General features: G+C 38.3%; 1 protein-coding gene across 2 annotated transcripts in view; it reads right to left on the bottom strand.

Moving 5' to 3' along the window:
• EMCN (endomucin) overlaps positions 1-18,373 on the bottom strand; it is an 89,962-nt gene that overhangs the window by 57,818 nt on the left and 13,771 nt on the right. For both annotated transcript variants that reach the window (XM_080915526.1, XM_080915527.1), the window contains exon 2: positions 4,108-4,230. In XM_080915526.1, coding sequence (XP_080771652.1) covers positions 4,108-4,230 — 123 coding nt within the window. The remainder of the gene's footprint in view (positions 1-4,107; positions 4,231-18,373) is intronic.

Genomic DNA, 18,373 nt, shown 5'->3' with positions numbered 1-18,373 from the left:
GCACTGCACTGTCAACCTCCTTCATTTATTTTTTACAGAAAGGAAGCAGAGTCAGTGAAGTAGCTCCACGGATAAAGCGAACCTGTTGATCCGGATTTAATCCCCCAAATCTACACAGAGGAAGGACAGCATGTGTGTGTGCACATAGAAAGAATGAATTAATATAGTGAAATACGTGTTTTAAAATAAAAAGAGGAAGTGCGCCTCCATCTTTGGGTGTGTAACTCTACACCTTCGAACGTAAGAGAGAGAAAGAAGCTGTCTTTGGTAAACAGATATCTACCACTCTCTGTAGTGAGATGAGAGGAGAGAATGAATTCACATTCAGGTAAGCTTATTTGAATCCTTTAAACTTAAAACCTTTGCATCGAGTATTCTGGTAGCTGGGTTTTGTATTTAACTAAAAACCTATACAGGGCTTTTGTTTGAATTTCCCACCATTTATGTCATGTTGATAAAACTATACCTTAACTCCAAAGTAAGGACATCGACTATCAAAAGCCTCTGAATCAAGAGGCATAACATTCAAGGTTAAATTTTCTCTTTCAAATCTAGTTTTGTGTGCTAAAGGTTAAAATGCTGTGCCTGCCTGAAGGTCCCTCACTGTTTGACCTTTGCTCAGGCCACTTGATGAACCTCACGGTCACATCCTGGCTGTGACTGGGCAGGTCTCTGAAGGCCAACCCTGCTTTCCCAGCTGGCCACCAGTCCAATCACTATGGCCCTGTTGCAACAAGGACAGTTCTCTTCTCAGTTGCACACTTTTGTTGTTTGCTTTTCCTGTGAATTAATTAATATAATTAATTATTATATCATAATATAATAATTGGCAAGAGAAAGGCAGTTATAAACTCTGCAGAACCAACTTTCTTAGCTTTTAACCACAGGAAAAAGTCTGATTAGGAAAGCTGATAATGAGAAGAACCAGCATCCTATAGTTTTTGTTTTGTTTGTAAAAGCAAAAACAGAGCACTGTGTTGGTCTTAAAGATTGGAAAAATAAGGAATGGCTTGTGTGTGTGTGTGTGTGTGTGTGTGTGTGTGTGTGTCTGTATGTGAGAAAGAGAGAGAGAGCGTGCCTGTGTGTCTGTGTGTGCATACAAGTGAATGCATGCCTCTGTGTGTGTGAGTTCATATATGCTTCTGTCTCTGTCTCTCTCTGTATGTGTGTAATATTTTAGTCTATATTGTGGTGGTTTAGGGGGGAGGGTCAGCATTTAAATCTGCCAGACAAATAAGCTTTCTGTATACTTTGCATGAAGAAGCCAAACAAACTGACACACTAGTTTGATCTGAGGCAGATTTTTCCTCCTGTTCATTACTGTGTCAGACCATGCTGCCTTTAGGAGGATGGGCCCAGCCAGTGTCCATATTCCAACTTACCTTAGTACCAAATGGTGTTAAAGAAGCTAGGGCAAAGCATCTCATGTCTCTAGTGTTCTCCCATTGGTTAGCAGTTCTTCCCGCCCTCTTCAGCTGGTTGGTCATTCACTTAGTGGTCTCCTCCCCACCACACTTTCTCAGAGTTCAGGTAAGGCTCTTTCCCACTTGGTTGCCTCTCAACCACAAACTGTCACTTGGTCTCATCAGTGGTCCCAGAATGTACTTCGTTCACCTCTCAGCCTTCTCTCATCTCTATGTTCCTGGTTATTACATTACATCACTTAGAAGTTCTCTACATCGATGCAAAGCTCATAGTAATTCCGAGGGTAGGTTTGATAATGGCATTGTAGCTTTGCAATAACATGTCCCCAAAGTTGAGACACATTTTTAATGTGGCTTCCATAACATTTTACTGATTAAAGAAATAGATTGAAGTGGAAAAAAAAAGATCCATGAAGGAGAAAAGTACAGATGGATAAAACCTGTAAAGACTGATTTAATAAGGTAGATATATGAGAATAATTAGAATGTTCTTTGCTTTACAGTGTGTCTGAATATTTTTGTGATGTAAAGTTTATCTGATTTATAGCATTTTTACAGATGATAGTAAGTGATGCATGTTCACTGGGAGAATTTTTGGGAACACACAGCAGTGTAGTTCTTATTAAATGGGTAGTGTAAATCATTAGCAATGTCTCCCAAAAGGAATGAGAAGTGTGTACGTGTGTGTGCTACATTGTGTTCACATGTACTACACCTTTGCTTCCAAGACAGGTGCTTCACCACCAACTATAGGACACGTCTGTTGCAGAAAGAATAAAAACATCTGCTTCCTCTGCCTTAACATGAACAAGTTTGAAATAACATCTGAACTCAGCAAAACAAGCTGCCTTCCTGGTGTCACGAATTGTAATTCTGCCCAAATTCTTTTCAGTGAACGTTCATGTCTACGGTTCACAGAACTAAGCATTGTTCCAGGGTTTGTGTTAGGATAGCTAACACTTTTGACTTCAGCATCATCTAGAGATGGGGGAAGGGGACTGGATGCAACTTCAGGACTCAGGTTCTCTGTCTTGGCTCTTATGTAAATAAATACCACTGCTTTCAAACATAATGCATGCTTGCCAACTTAGAGCTGATTTCATATCGAGTCAGTTAAAGCTTAGAGAAGAAAGCAGATAGCCACACTTTGTTAAAAAAAAAAAAAACAAAAATCAAAAACAAAGAACAAATAACAAGACATTTAGGCTAACTGTACACAGAAAGGAGCCAATTGTTTAAAATGAAATGAAATGTTCAGCAGGTGGTTTGTGACTTCCTGGACTATGACGTCTTAACTGTGCCATTTGGAGCTTTTCTGTCATGGAAATAACATTCTCCAATATCCTGGAACTAAAATTTCCCATAATGTTGTATGCACTTGTATGTTTTTTCCTGATTTGGTCAAGAAGTTCCTTGAGGACTGGGTTTTCTCATTGTAGAATCAAGCATAGATGCTTCTAGAATACCTTTTGTCTGTTAAATTTCCACCCGATTCAAGTCCTGATAGGTTTTGCTTTTTTTGTTTTGTTTATTTTGTGTTTGCTTTTAGGATTCCCTTTAAAAATTTTTATGTGCATTGATGTTTTATGTGCATGTATGTCTATGTGAAGGTGTCAGATCCCCTGGAACTGGAGTTACAGATGGTTGGTGCTGCGATTTAGGTGCTGGTAATTGAACCTGGGTCCTCTGGAAAAACAGCCAGTGCTTTTAACTTCTTTGCCATTTCTCTAGACCAGTGAGTCCATATTGTTAATGTGCCTATTTTGAGTCTGATGTTAGAGGGAAAAGTAAGGAAGGTAAAAGAGGTGCAAACTGTAGAGGTGGGATTTCAGCCACAATATACTCTAAATATTCAATTTTCTGGTAAAAAACAAGGTTTTTTTCTACTTCTGAATACTGAGCTTGAATAAGATGTCTTATTTCCCCTCATCTCCATGTTTCAAGATAAACAATGTGACAAATATTGGCTTGAAGATCGTTTGAGGGTTTCCATGATTACAGGGGCTTTGTTTGTTTGTTTGTTTGTTTGTTTTCTCCTCACTATTTCTTTTTGAACAGGATCTCTCTGCATAGGTCTCTCTGCCCTGGGATTTGATGAGCAGAACAAACTAGCCTCCTGAGTCTTACAGATCTATCTGCATTTGCTCCTCCACCCAGTGCTGGGATTAAAGGCATCAACCACCAGTCCCAGGGGCATTTTGAAATTTTATAGGTGGTTCAGTCATTTTCTTCAATACTTTTTTTGGCATAGTTGCTGCCCCAGGCAGTAATAATTATGATAACATTGCCACAGAAGTCTACAAATTAAATCTATTATTAGCACATAATGACTCACAAAATCTGTCTGTTTGAACAGTTTCCAATTATTAGCTGTGCTATGTAGGTGGAGAATCGGGTTATTTACAAAGATATTTTAGGATATAGGTATGATAATTGTTTTCTTCTCTAAAAATAAAAACATTGTTTATGTAATAGTTACAATAGGAGCTTTCCCAAACAGGAAGTGATCTAAAAGAATGTCAGTAAGGAAACTCAGCAAGGCCTCCAGATGCTTTATTTGACTCAGAACTAATAAATTATTACTTAGTTTTGTAACAATTCTTCTCCATAGTACATTATGTAGAATCTGTTTACTATTTTTGCTTTTAAAAAGAAAACTATATTCCATATAGAAAGAACTTACCTTCAGGAGGTGTTCCACCTGTTGATTTGTTAAGACTGGTTACTGTCATGGTGCCTGATGTTGCGGTAGATGCTTTTGTTGTAAAAGTTTCCACCAGTGATGAAGTAGAATTATCTTGAGCATCTGACAAAAATATGTTGATGTAATTCATTATTATTTATGTTTTCAATCAATAGAATAATCTACTTAAATGCAATAAACTAACATGATTGACTTATGTTATTTGTCTATGTGTCTATCCCATATACATGTGCTATATATTGTGATAATATATATGTTTTCATGTAACCCAGTTAGTAGAGCAATGAATTTGGGACCTATTTTCAAGTAGTTATCAATTTATCTCCATCTACCTCTCTCAGTGGTGTGCATTCTCCTGGATGCACGGCAGAGCAGTCAGTATTTCTACAGCTACATAAGCAGCCTAATGAGGAATGAGCAGTGTCAAATGTGAAATGGAACACTGTTGTTACTATAACTGTCCTTATCAAGGACATATATACTAATGTTGACATTTTAGTAATGAGTGACTTTAATGTGGTATGAAAATATATGGTTCATTGTCCACTGTCCAAGAACCACACTTCACTCAGCACAACGGCAGGGTTGCAGTTTCTCCACAGAAGGGAGACTGTGGACCCAAGGCATAAACGCAGTAAATAAATGTCTTCACGAGTATAAAGAAATCAGCCCTCAGAAGAAGGCATTGCTCTCTGCCTGGCACAAATTTTACAGTGCACAGAGTAGATTATGTACAGCCGATGACTTTCGAACAAAGAGTACCCAGGTTCGTATCCTGAACTAGATACGTCCTAAGGTAAATGGGATTCAGTATGGAAGCTCAATTTTCCTTTGGATTTGAGGCTTTCTTTGACTCTGTGCCAAAGCAATATTTGGCCTGTCAGGGAAGTACAGGGTCTCTGGTGTCCTGAGGTAGATGCATTTATTGTTCATTTCATAGTCCTGAGATGTTCAGAAGTGTCAGCTCCTAGCACCAGCTTTGTTTATGGACATAGTAAATAGAAATTGTTTGATGTGTTTAGCACATACAAAAGGAGAGCTGTGTTTTCACAGGCTTTACAGAAATCAAGTCGAAAGGTTTTTCTCTCTGGAAGTAGATCTCACACCATTTTTTTTCTGGCCTTTTCACACCCCCACTTTCCCTCCTCCGGATTCAGCAGGGAGCTGGAACACTTATGGTGGTTTGCTCCGTCTCAGCCATGTTGTAGCTATCTTTCTTTTACTCTTTCATTTCATCACCTAACACTAAGTTTTGAGCTTAATTTGAAGTGGGTAAATTTGTCAGAGACAAATAAGTATACAATACTACTAAGACAATTAGTTAACTTTACTAGTACATAGCTTTGTATGAGGCCTGTCTGTAGACTTTCCCAATGGGGACAATTTAATTTCTGAGCACCACCACTACTCCAGAGGTATGTCTCCCCACCTTCCCTTTCTCATCCAACAAACAGGGGGACTACTTCTGTGGAAGCCATGATAGGATACAGTAAAGGGCTCTGCTGAATCTCTTGTGGCATCAACCTCAAGCACCTGTTCCTCTGGAAGGGACCAGGGCAGCAGTGTGCGGCAAGGAATGCAGGATGCCATTGTGGGTTACATGGTTGTGTTCTGCGAATGCTGGCGGTGGCAGTGAGAAAAACACAATAAGGGTTTGTTTGTTTGTTTATTGAGGAAGTGTTAGCCTATAAGGGTAATTCCTTTTAAAAGCCTTTTGTAGAGTATTTGTCCAATAAAAAAGAAAAGCTGCCCACGCAGGAAGCATCTTAGTTGACTATTTGCCCAGAATTCAGGATGGAATCCTTTTGTACCCCAAGGTAGCACAGCTTTGAATTTTTTTTTGCTTAGAAAATTTTTATTTAATAAATTGTTAAAGGCTGTTTTCAATGGGTAGAAAATTCAGCTTGTTAGCATTTCTGTAATCTTTATTATATGGTAAGTTTGTGTATAGCCATTTCTTCTCAATTTCTACAGGATCAGGGGCTTGGGAGAAACCAAAAGTCCCAAGTCTGGGAAAGAGGTTTATGATTCCTGAAGAGCCCTCCCCAGCTTCATAGAAGGGGTGAACTGCCGGGAGCTGTTGCAACTTCTGCAAACCACCAACATGCTGGGGTGAGCTTCTCAACAGGCAGCTGCTCTTCCTGTCTTCCTGTCTTTGTTGTTGATGTTGTCAGTCATTCTTGTTCCTAAAGCAACCCTTGTAAGTGTTTTTGTTAGGAACCCAGTAAAAATTCACAGTAGTTGCACTTTGTTCTGTGATGGGTTTCTATCTGAGATCTATATAGATGTTTCTCTGTGTGTGCATGTATGTGTATGTGTGTGCCTGTATGTGTATGTGTGTGCATGTATGTGTATGTGTGTGCATGTTTGTGTATGTGTGTGCATGTATGCATGACTGTGCACACACTTGTGTGCATGGTAGAGAGTGTATATGTTGGTGTGTATGTGTATTTGCATACATGTATGTGTGCACGTGTGTATGCATGTGCATGTTGCATGTGAATGTTGTGGCTATCCATGAAAAATTGGACATACAACAGGAGGATTTCTGTCTTTGCTTCCAGCTCCACAGTGATATTTATGTGCACTTGTTCTCTCAGCTGTAAAAGTGTTCACTTTGTTATCTTTTTCAAGGAGCAAAGAAAGTTTAGAGGAAAGGGTGAAACTCTTGAAGGAAAATTAGCTTTCCGAGGTGTACAATCACAGATGATCAGTTTGATTGCAGCCCTTCTCAAAGCAATAGCAGCCCTTGTCTTTTGACATAAGGCACATCACCAATTCACTGCCAGTGAAATTAGATGCAAGTAATTTGATTTAAAAAGAGCCTTAATGTACTAGGATGCAGTCAAACATATGCTTACATTTTATTTCGCATAAGAAATAAAGACGACATTTACTAAGTAAAAGCCATTCAACTGGATAAACACTTATTAAGCATCTATTTCAACAAGTGCTCAGAGAAACAAAAATATATGAGTTGTATCTAGGGAAAGCAGAGTTCTGCCACATAAATTGGCTCTGTATAATAATTAATGCACAGAGATTCTGCATGCAATGTAAGTGACATATTTACAATAACCAATAACTCTGTGAGGGAGAAATTTTGACAGAAAGTGGATTATTAGGCACAATGTGGTAATATGTATATCATTTGCAGATGGAAGGGGAGATCAAAAGTTATAAATAAGTAAGGGCTGTAGTGGGACCTAAGACCTCGAAGGGGCTCTCGCCTGTGTCTGACAAACTTTAGTCTTTGGGAAATAAATACAGGAAAATCCCATTTTAAAATGAAGCTTCAAAGCTATTGAAAACTTGAAAACCAGGCTTTTGATGTGCAGTTCGTTCTCAACTAAAGCTAAAAATACTCCTGAAGGAGCAGAAGTCGTAAGAGGGCCCAGATAATTCTTATCTGGAATTAATGGGGTGAGCAGAGAACTAACAGGAAAATCTCATTCCTCTCTGGAAACCACTTCGATAAGTGGAGAAATTCTGAACATGAAAGAGCCATCTTCTCGGGTCTCCCGCCATCTGTGCGGTGGGGACAGAGGGCCGAGCCTGGCAGACTGTAGGCAGTGACAGGTGTCTCAGCCACCTGGCCCCTCTGGGGAGAAGGGACTCAGGGCTGCATTGGTGAGTTTGTTAAACACAAGACATTATCTGCAAATGGATCTGAGGATCTGAGGCATTCTGGCTGACAAGCAGAGAGAATTGAGGGGCCAGAGGCTGTTACAGGGCCAATTCCCTCCAGCCAGCCATCAGCATCCCATTCAATACTACGGCGATGCCAGCAATTTTCCATTTGCTAATGTGATTCTCTGAAGATCATGTTTAACAATGAGGTATATTTAGACTTGGGGGTTTATTTCAAGACTTTTTATATATCATGTGCTGAGTGTGACTGATGAACATCTACAGCCCTTGGGTGCACCCTGGTTATGTTTAATATCCATAGGGCTAAAAGTGAGAGGGGCAAGGAAATACCATTGCGCACTCTTAGACTTTCAGACCTCTGTGATTGGATCTTTTCCTCAAGGCGATTCTAAGATCTGGAGAGGAGCAGGTTCTACCAAACTGTGTTGACATCTCCTTCACCACAAGGCACTGGGACTTAGCATCTTCTAAGCTTTGTCAAATGTCACGAGCAGGGCTCCTGGGTCATCTCTGGGATCAGTTGTGTGTCTCTCTGTTTTGTGGGAGCGCTGTCTTGTGCTTATCCTGGGACTTTCCAACCACAAGCTCTTTTCCTGGTGTCATCAAGATGCACCTTCAGCCTCCACATTCAGTTCCTGCATGCACCAAGTTCACCAAAAGTGTCTCCAGGAACACAAGTCTCACAAGAGACTTCTGATGCTCTGATCTTCATAGTCTGAAACAGTTAGTTTCACTTGTGAAATGGCACACTTTATTGCTGAGCTGGGAATCTTGGGAGTCACTGGCTCCTATTTCCACTCTCTCCAAGTCCCAGCTGAATTTAAATTTTCTTTTTAGCAGCCCAAACTATGCGGTTGGTGACAAAAGGGTGAAACTGTAGACAGAAGGGTTTTTTTTTCCCATTTTCTGAAAAATTAAAGATACTCATTTCTTTCCCTAATTGTACAAAGGTAACTTATAATTAGATATATTCATAAGGTGCAAGAGTGATCTTACAATTAATTTCTAAGTAGAATGTAGAATAACTCACTAAGGTAACAAGCACAAAAAAATCTTAAATACTTACTTTTTTGTGGTTGAACCTCTAAATTCACTCACAGTAATATTAAAGTACATATATACTTTGCAATATCTATCTCTGAAAAATCTCAGTTGTGTTTTCTAGTCTCACTGAGATCCTGTGCTCATCAGCCACCACAGCCACATCTCTATCTTCAGCCTCCACATCCACCTTGTATCCATTGCTTTCTTTCCATAGATTATTTTACACAGAAGTGAGGGAAGCTCCATGCACTTAGGAAGTCTAGATTACATTCCAGAGCAAAATGATCTCCAGCCTCAGGCAAAAGATTATGCAATGTCTTCCTCTTTACAAATTCCATGTGCTTATTACGCACGCTACTGTATTCTTTCCTAACTGCCTAACATGGCTATCATGAAGAGATCTGAGATGGATATGTGTTACAGGTGTCTGTTTGGCCTCCTAATTTCTTTGCTAATTAACCTGTCCTGCCATCATCGCATCACGGTAGCTCAATTTCAGTACAAAAATTTAATGATGGAAGACAACGTTGAAAACATAGATAAAACAGTCAGAGAAGATGCAAAAAGCAAAAAACTCCTAACCCAAAATGTCCAGGAGATCCGGGACACAATGAGAAGATCAAACCTAAGGATAATAGGAATAGAAGAGGGCAAAGAATATCAACTAAGAGGTACAGTAAATATCTTCAACAAAATCATAGAAGAAAACTTCCCTACCCTTAAGAATGAGATGACCATGAGCATAAAACAAGCTTACAGAACTCCAAATAGGTTGGACCAGAAAAGAAATTCCTCCCAACACATAATAGTCAAAACACCAAGTGCCCAAAGCAAAGAAAAATATTAAAAGCAGTAAGGGAAAAAGGCCAGGTGATATATAAAGGCAGACCAATCAGAATCACTCTCAACAGAGACTATGAAAGCTAGAAGAGCCTGGACAGACATCATGCAGACCCTAAGAGAGCACAGGTGCCAGCCAAAGCTGCTATACCCAGCAAAACACTCAATCACCATAGATGGAGAGACTAAGATATTCCAAGACAAAACTAAATTTACACAATATCTGACAACAAACCCAGTAATACAACAAATTATAGGGGAAAAACCCAATACAACAAGGGGAACTACATCCTAATAAAAACAAGAGAACTCCCAAGCAAGAAAACCAAAAGAAGGAAGACATACAGGCACAGTTCAACCTCCAAAAGCAAAAATAGCAGGAAACAGCAACCACTATTCCTTGATATCTGTTAACATAAATGGACCCAATTCCCCAATAAAAAGACATAGGCTATCAGACTAGATACATAAACAAAACCCAACAATTTGCTGCGTACAGGAAACTCATCTCAGAGACAAAGATAGACACTATCTCAGAGTAAGGTTGAAAAAAAACCTTCCAAGCAATGGCCCGAAGAAGCAAGCTGGAGTGGCCATTCTAATATCGAATAAAGTAGATTTTCAAACAAAAGTTATCAAAAAAGATAAGGAAGGACACTTTTTACTCATTACCGGGGAAATTTGTCAGGAGGAACTCTCAATACTTAACATATATGCACCAAATGCAAAAGCACTGATATTCATAAAAGAAACCCTACTAAAGCTCAACAAAATACATTGCGCCCCACACAATAATAGTGGGAGACCTCAATACCCCACTCTCACCAATGGACAGATCATGGAAACAGAAATAGAACAAGGACACTGTAAAACTAGCAGAGGTTATGAACCAACTGGAATTAATAGATATCTACAGAACATATCATCCTAAAACAAAAGAATATACTTTCTTCTCAGCACCTCACAGCACCTTCTCAAAAACTGACCACATAATCGGTCACAAAAGGAGCCTCAATAGATATAAGAAGATTGAAATACTCCCATGCATCCTTTCACATCACCATGGTCTAAGGCTGGTCTTTAATAACAACAAAGACAACAAAAAGCCCACATACACATGGAAACTAAACAATGATCTATTAAAAGATAGCAGAATCAAAGAAGAAATAAAAAAATTAAGGATTTTCTAGAATTCAATGAAAACGAAAACACAACATTCCCAAACCTATGGGATGCAATGAAAGCAGTATTGAGAGGAAAACTCATAGCTCTGAGTGCTTCCATAAAGAAACTGGAGAGAGATTACATCAGCAACCTGACAACACAGTTGAAAGCTCTAGAACAAAAGGAGGCAGATACACCCAAGAGGAGTAGACGGCAAGAAATAATCAAACTTAAGGCACAAATAGAACAAATAGAAACAAAAGAAACCACTGAAAGAATCAAGAAAACCAAGAGCTGGTTCTTTGAGAAAATTAACAAGATTGATAAACCCTTAGCCAGACTAACTAGAGGGCAAAGAGAGAGAGCAATTAGACAGCAAAAGGAGATCAAGGGGATACAAGATCCAGAAATGAGCCCTCACGTATATGGTCACCTGATTTTTGACAAAGGAGCTGTAAACATTCAGTGGAAAAAGGACAGCCTATTCAACAAATGGTGTTGGTCCAACTGGCACTCGGCACACAGAAGAATGAAAATAGACCCTTTCTTATCTCCTTGTACAAAGCTCAAGTGCAAGTGGATCAAAGATCTCCACATTAAACCAGGTACACTGAAACTATTAGATGAGAATGTAGGGAAAACCTTAGAACTCTTAAGCACAGAAGAAAATTTCTTGTACAAAACACCAGTAGCTCGAGCTCTAAGGTCAAAGATTGACAAATGGGACTTATTGCGATTGCAAAGTTTGTGTAAGGCTAAAGACACTGTCAAGAAAACAGAACTGCAGCCAACAGAGTGGGAAAAGATATTTACTAACCCCACATCAGATAGAGGCCTAATATCCAAGGTATAAAGAGAACTCAAAAAGGGAGACACCAGAGAATCAAACAACCCTATTATAAATGGGGTACAGACTTAACAAAAAGTTCTCCATTGAGGAATATGGAATGGCTGAGAAACATCCAAGGAAGTGATCAACATCCTTAGCCATCAGGGAAATGCAAATCAAAACAGCCCTGAGATTCCACCTCACACCAGTCAGATTGGCCAAGATCCAAAACTCAGATGACAGCAGATGCTGGCGAGGCTGCGGAGAAAGAGGAACCCTTCTCCACTGCTGGTGGGGTTGTAAACTGATACAACCACTCTGGAAATCAGTCTGGCGGTTCCTCAGAAAAAATGGACATAGTACTACCTGAAGACTCAGTTATTCCACTTCTGGGCATTTACCCCAGAGACACTCCAAATTACAACAAAGATTCATGTACCATAATGTTCATAGCAACTCTATTTATAATAGCCAGAATCTGGAAAGAACCCAGTCCTTCAGTAGATGAATAGATACAAAAATTGTGGTACACAATGGAGTACTACTCTGCTATCAGAAAAAATGACTTAACAAAATTCTTAAGAAAATGGATGCATCTAGAGAATATCATCCTGAGTGAGATAACCTAGTCCCAAAGAACAGACATAATATGCAGTCTCTGATAATGGGATACTAACCCCAGAGAGCTCTGAACACCTCAGAAACAGCTCACAGACTGTGTCAAGTTCAAGAAAAAAAAAAGGCTATATTTTAATTCAAATAGAACTGTATCACATCCACCTTTCCTTCCTACAACCCCTCCCAGTTTCTCTCCCATCCCCTTAAACTAATATCCTCTTTTCCTATATTATTGTTACACATATACATATGTGTATGTATATGTACCCACAAATACTTAATTACAACCTTAAAAATGTATTCATATACTTCTATGCAAAAGTGTACATTTATCTTTGTTTTTTAAAATAAAGCTTTTTAATAAAAAATTTAATGATGTATTTTCTTTTATGTGTATATATGGGTGTGCATGTGTACCATGAATATTCTGGGTACCTATGGAGGCCAGAAGAGGGCATTAAATCCCCTGAACCTACAGTTACAGAAAGTTGTGAATTTCCATTTGGGATCTGGGAATTGAACCTGGTTCTCTACGAGTAGCTGATGATTTTATCCACTCAGCCATCTCCCCAGCCCAACTGCTCTGGTTTTTTGTTTTTTAATGTGTTTTGAGTAACTTGTAGACTGATTTCTATACTGGCTACCTTAACCTTCTGCCAACACTGAGCAAGCATTCTCTTACCCATTTAAATCAGGATCCCCCCTCCTATAGTTCTTTAAGTTCCTCAAGTCCTCTGGTGATTAACGCTTGTAAGATGTGTGCTGTGCCATGCTTTCTCCAATCTAACCCATGGCCTTCTCAGTCTGTTGGCTTCCATGTTGTCCGGATGCTGATGTTCTGATGTGATCCCACTGATTTATATTTTTATTTTGCTCTTACTTGCTTGGAACCACACTCACCTGTGCTGCACCCCACAGTTTCTCCACATGTTTTTGTCTCGTGGCTATACACTTTCAGGTCTTATATGCAAGTCTTTCATTTATTTTACCTTGAGTTTTGCATATGCTGTGTGACCAGGGTCCTGTTTAATTCTTTAGATATTTTAGCTTTCCAGTACCATTTATGGAGAAAATAGCTTCTCTCTTAATGTGCATACTTTGTGCCTTTGCCAAAAACCACAGTATATGTATTTATTCTGGGTTCATATTCTGTTCCATTCATTGATGTGTCTGCTTCTACAACAACAGTACACTATCTTAGATACTGTTGCTCCTCTGAGGAGCCAGATAGGTTACAGATAGGAGTTTATTGTGTTTCAAACAACTCCAAAGCTCTTAAGACTCCACAGAGAAGATTGGTCAGTGCCATGGCAATGCTTATGAGAGAGCTGTTGTTATAGGTCATCAGATAGTATGTCTTCAGTGACTTTTAATAACATCATAAGACTTAGAAATTTTATCTGCTTTTTCAGTCATCCCTTTTAAGTAGAGAATCACTTTCAGCACTCATGAATGATACTATATAGTTAAAAATAAATAAACAAAACATTCATTTCCAGGGAGCAACAGCCCTTTAGCTGTAGTATTGAGGAGCTCTGAGTATCAGCACAGAATCCTGCTTTCTCCCTCTGCCCATGTTCTCACACAATGTCCCTACAGTGCAGAGAGAAAACTGTTCTGATGGCGCATGCTCAGTGGGAGAACATCAGCTACTAATCTGAGAACCGAGATGAAATTGTGTTTCTTTGTGTGTTTTCAAATCTAGAGAATAGTTTCATAATGCTATATTTTTTTTAAATGAATATTTTGAAATATTCCCTTACGATGGCATTAAAGAAGTCACTTATGGGTTAACTATATCCCACACATCTTGTGGGACAGATGCAACATATTTTGGGTTTTTTTGTTTTGTTTTGTTTTGTTTTTTTTTAAACATAGTAATAGGCGTTGGACACATTTCCAGGATAAACTCTCAGCTCCGGGCAGGAAGCACACATCCTGACATCCTGCGGAGGCTACTGGACTGGAAGCCTACATTTGCTGGCAAAAAAGAGAGAAGTAAACTGTATGGTGTTCTTTCTAATTGACTCAAACACACCTCATGGCTTATAGATGGGAATTCATTCTATGATATTTCCTTACCGTTTTCACTAGAGAAATTAAGCATGCTAAGATTCCTCTCTAAATTCCAAGGCTAAGACTGGGCTAGAAATGACGTTTATTGAGGAACACATGGTCAGACTCATTCTTAGAATATATGCTCTTACACATTTAAATTGATGCCCAGGACCATATGTGAAGGAAAGAACTAGAAAACTGGGTTTGCTGAAAACCAGAAGCTACTTTTTTTTTAATCTCTGAGGATGCAGAAGAAAAGGTATGACCAAGGTTGAGAAGGAAAATTATGCTAACACAGTAGCAGAAGTCACTAAAACATGCCCTTCACGTTGCTCCTCTCTGGTGGCAACCTGCCTTCCTTCACTGACATCTACAGTGCACACTAGGAGCTTAGTAACTTGTTTTTACCTGCTGTGATGAAGGAAAGGAGAAATGCATTTTGGTTTCTGCTAAAGCAAAGTTAAAGGACATGCCAGAAAGAACTAAGAGATGAGCAAGATTTGATGGATACAGAAGACTAGAAATAAAGATGCATGTGAGAAAATTTCCCATCCTCTGTCACACTTTCTGACATTTCCCAAGGGGCTCAGTGAATATTTTCAGTCCCATCATGCCATTGCATTAAATAATGAAAAAATATAGGTAACACTGGGGTTACTTAAAATCCTTTCCTTATTCAATTAAATATAATCTATTAGATCCAGAGCCATATGTCTGCTGTGTTGTAAATACGTGTTTGTAATGCAGAGGCTAACTATAAATTGACCCTGTTCATGCTGTTGTCTGTATTTTTGTTTGTTTGTTTGTTTGTTTGTTGCTTTAAGATAGATGTGAAGATCATCAGAAGAAATGGACTCAAGCACTTCGGTACCACTGCAAACTTTACCCCAACGGGGGCGGGGTTTTCTAGCACTGAGGAAAATATTTCATGTTTTCCAAGTCTTAAAGCCAGGTGGGCATACCAGGATATACTTATGCATTGATTGTTGTTAATTTTGAAGAGATTTTCACTTCAGAACAATTAAATTTGCTTTTTTGACATAGTAATCGAGTTATACCTAAGAAAAAAATCAATAGGTATAGTCTCACATTATTATCAATATATTATTAATATAGACCTCTGAGTTGTGTTTACAATAATTAAAGATTTAGGACTTTAGACTTATTAAGAAAAATGTGAGAATTCTTTTTTTCAGGCAATCTTAATGGCTTTAATAGACATCTGTATATCTTTGTCTGCTAGTGGAATATTTGTCACTAGGTCCTTAATGTTTATTAAATACTTGATCATAGTAAGTTTTGTTTGCATTGGACTGAATATGTACAATGCTGCAATTTTTCTGCCCTTTAAAGTAAATTAGCTCCTGCTGAAAAACTGAACAAAGAACTGAATTTACAATGGCCATGTGAAATGGTAAGAAGAAGTTTCTGGATTAATGTCTATGTTCACAGCATTATTTCTTATTTTTATTACTAGTTTTAAGGAAAACTCAGCTCCTCTGAGACCCCCCTAAAGTAGGATACAGTACAAGTAGATTTATGGTTAAGTGTGGAGTCATTTTAAAGTCTGGAAATACATTTTTATTACATGTGTTCATGGCAGTTTCATGTTTTCAGTGAGACTGTAATACCTGAAGACACGGCCGGTCATGTTCTTCTGTAATAGAGGTTGAGGGAAAACACATTTGATATGTTCAGAGGAGTTGTTTACTAATCACCAGTGTGTCGTTGAAAACCTTGTCTATTGTCACAGACTCTGGACAGTACATGGAGACAGCAAAAAGAACTGCCCCATCTTCCTGCAGCAGTCTATGAAAGTTTGAATCCTTCCAAACACGGGTTACAAATTTTAGCTTCTCCTCCCCACCTGGATTTTTGTTACAGCATGAGTTTTCATAGCTTTTCTTTATCTACCATTACTCCTTTTTCTTATTATCAGTTCATCTTTTAAAAAAAATCCATTCACTTTACAATATGTAATGCTATAGTATAAAATATAAAATGTTGGTACACATCTTAATAGAACTAATCATAAAACAAATAGTATGAAAGCTACTAGAGTTGGTGTGTGTGTGTGTGAGTGTGTGTGTGTGTGTGTGTGTGTGTGTATGTGTGTGTGTGTGTGTGTGTGTGTGTGTGTGTGTGTGTGTGTGTGTGCTGGGAACACTGTTTTACAGTGTTTTATACTGAACTATTTCTACAGCCACCAATATAGAGCAGGCAGAATATTTATTGATTTAGATTGAATCTCATTATGTAGCTAAGGCTCGTCTTGAAGTTTCTGTAGAACCATGCCCATTTCAAAACCACATTCCTCCTACTTTGCCTCACAAATTCTTGGACTGCAGACACATGACTAAATTGCGATCTTTGAATTTTCGATAAACACCTTTAATTATGATGGTTTCAATTTGATTCCTGCCTTCTCAACTCTAAAAGAGAAATCAGCAAACACAGTGAAAACATAAGAAGGTCAAGTATATTGATCTACCTTGGGACACTAAATGCATGTGGTAATATAGATCAATATTATTTAATTCTATGACAATTTAGAGCATCTAGTGACTCAAGCTGTACCATTTCACAGACATTAAAAACGGTGCTCCTAACAAAGCATTTTAAGATTGCCTACCAGATGTAGATGTTGTATTGCACCAAGTCTCAGCTTCTAAAGGAAAATCAATCCCTTTGTTTAATTCTCTCATTCTGGTAGGGATTATATCTACTTCCTCTGCAATGTAACTGCCCATGATCCCAAAGACCCGTATTATTTGAAGGACTGATAACAAGTAGAAAATAAGGGTGGAGCCATGACTGACAATCATCTCACGTCTCAAATACCAATGCAGAGTCGATAGTTTACACAAAACAGAGCCAAAAGGCCTACAACCGTCTAGACAAACTTGAATAAGACTTGATTCCTCATTTCATATGTCACAACTAGCAGCAGAACAAATTAAACTACAAATCACTAAACTGCTTCATCGAGGGAAACACAGGAGCAGCCCCTTCACTCCCTGACTCTCCTGACTCCACTTGGAATATACTTTACACTTTGGCCCCTCCTTTTCAGAAGGCCAACTCGATGACTTTACCTCTCCAAGTTATGGGACTCCAGATACTCAGGGGAGACAATTCATGATACTGGTCATTTAAGAAATCTAATCTTTACACTTGAAAGAGTAATTAAAATCCAGATTTGAAAGGGCAGTACATTAAATAACATTTTGGGATCTATTAAAGGTTAAGGAAAGAGACAATATGCAAAAAAGAGAGTTAGAGAAATCATTGTTTATTTGTAGAACAAAGTTTAGAATACATATGGAGTGAAAACCAAAATGTAAGAGGAAGCTTGGAAAATGGCAGAATGGCATAAGAATTAAGAATAGTAGAAAGTGATAAAAAGCCAAAAAAAAAATCCATATTTAGGAATAAACATGAAGTAATATGATATTTTATTTTAAAATTTTGATAAAGTTGTGTTATATTAAAAACTAAGAAGTAACCATGGCTATGAATTCAACCATAGTTTGATTCTTAAAATCTTGCTAATTTCATTTTTGATCTTAAATTTTAAGCAAGAGTAAAGTTATCAAAGAAAAAATAACATTGCTAAACATGTAAATTGAATTCCAGGAGGAGGAGGAAATGTCGGATGTAGAATAAATAATGTTTCATAGCATCAAAATGAGTTTGTCAGAGAATAGAAATATGGTGTCAGTATTCATTGGCAACACTTGTCTTCCGTGGATCATTTTGCTTTGCCAAATATTCCTAAACGTTTGTTTTTGTCTTAAAAAATATGGCAGCAGTTTGACAAAAGCTTAGAACAATTCTGGCTTTATATTTATCACTCTCTGACACCTGTAAGGTGTTGGTTGGGACTGGCCAGGCTCAGGGTAGGATAATTTGAAAAAGCCACTTAGAAAAAAAGGATTCAGTTCACTGCAGGGCTGATTGAGTCAGTGCTGGCCTTGCAGAAAGGCTGAGTTTTGTCCATTGAAGTTCCTTAATTCTTCTACCAGATAAGCCAACCCAAAA

The sequence above is a fragment of the Micromys minutus genome (genome assembly GCF_963924665.1).
Source record: "Micromys minutus genome assembly, chromosome: 4".
Lineage (NCBI taxonomy): Eukaryota > Metazoa > Chordata > Mammalia > Rodentia > Muridae > Micromys > Micromys minutus.
Note: the sequence above shows the minus strand (reverse complement) of the source record. Positions and strands in the feature narration are given on the sequence as shown.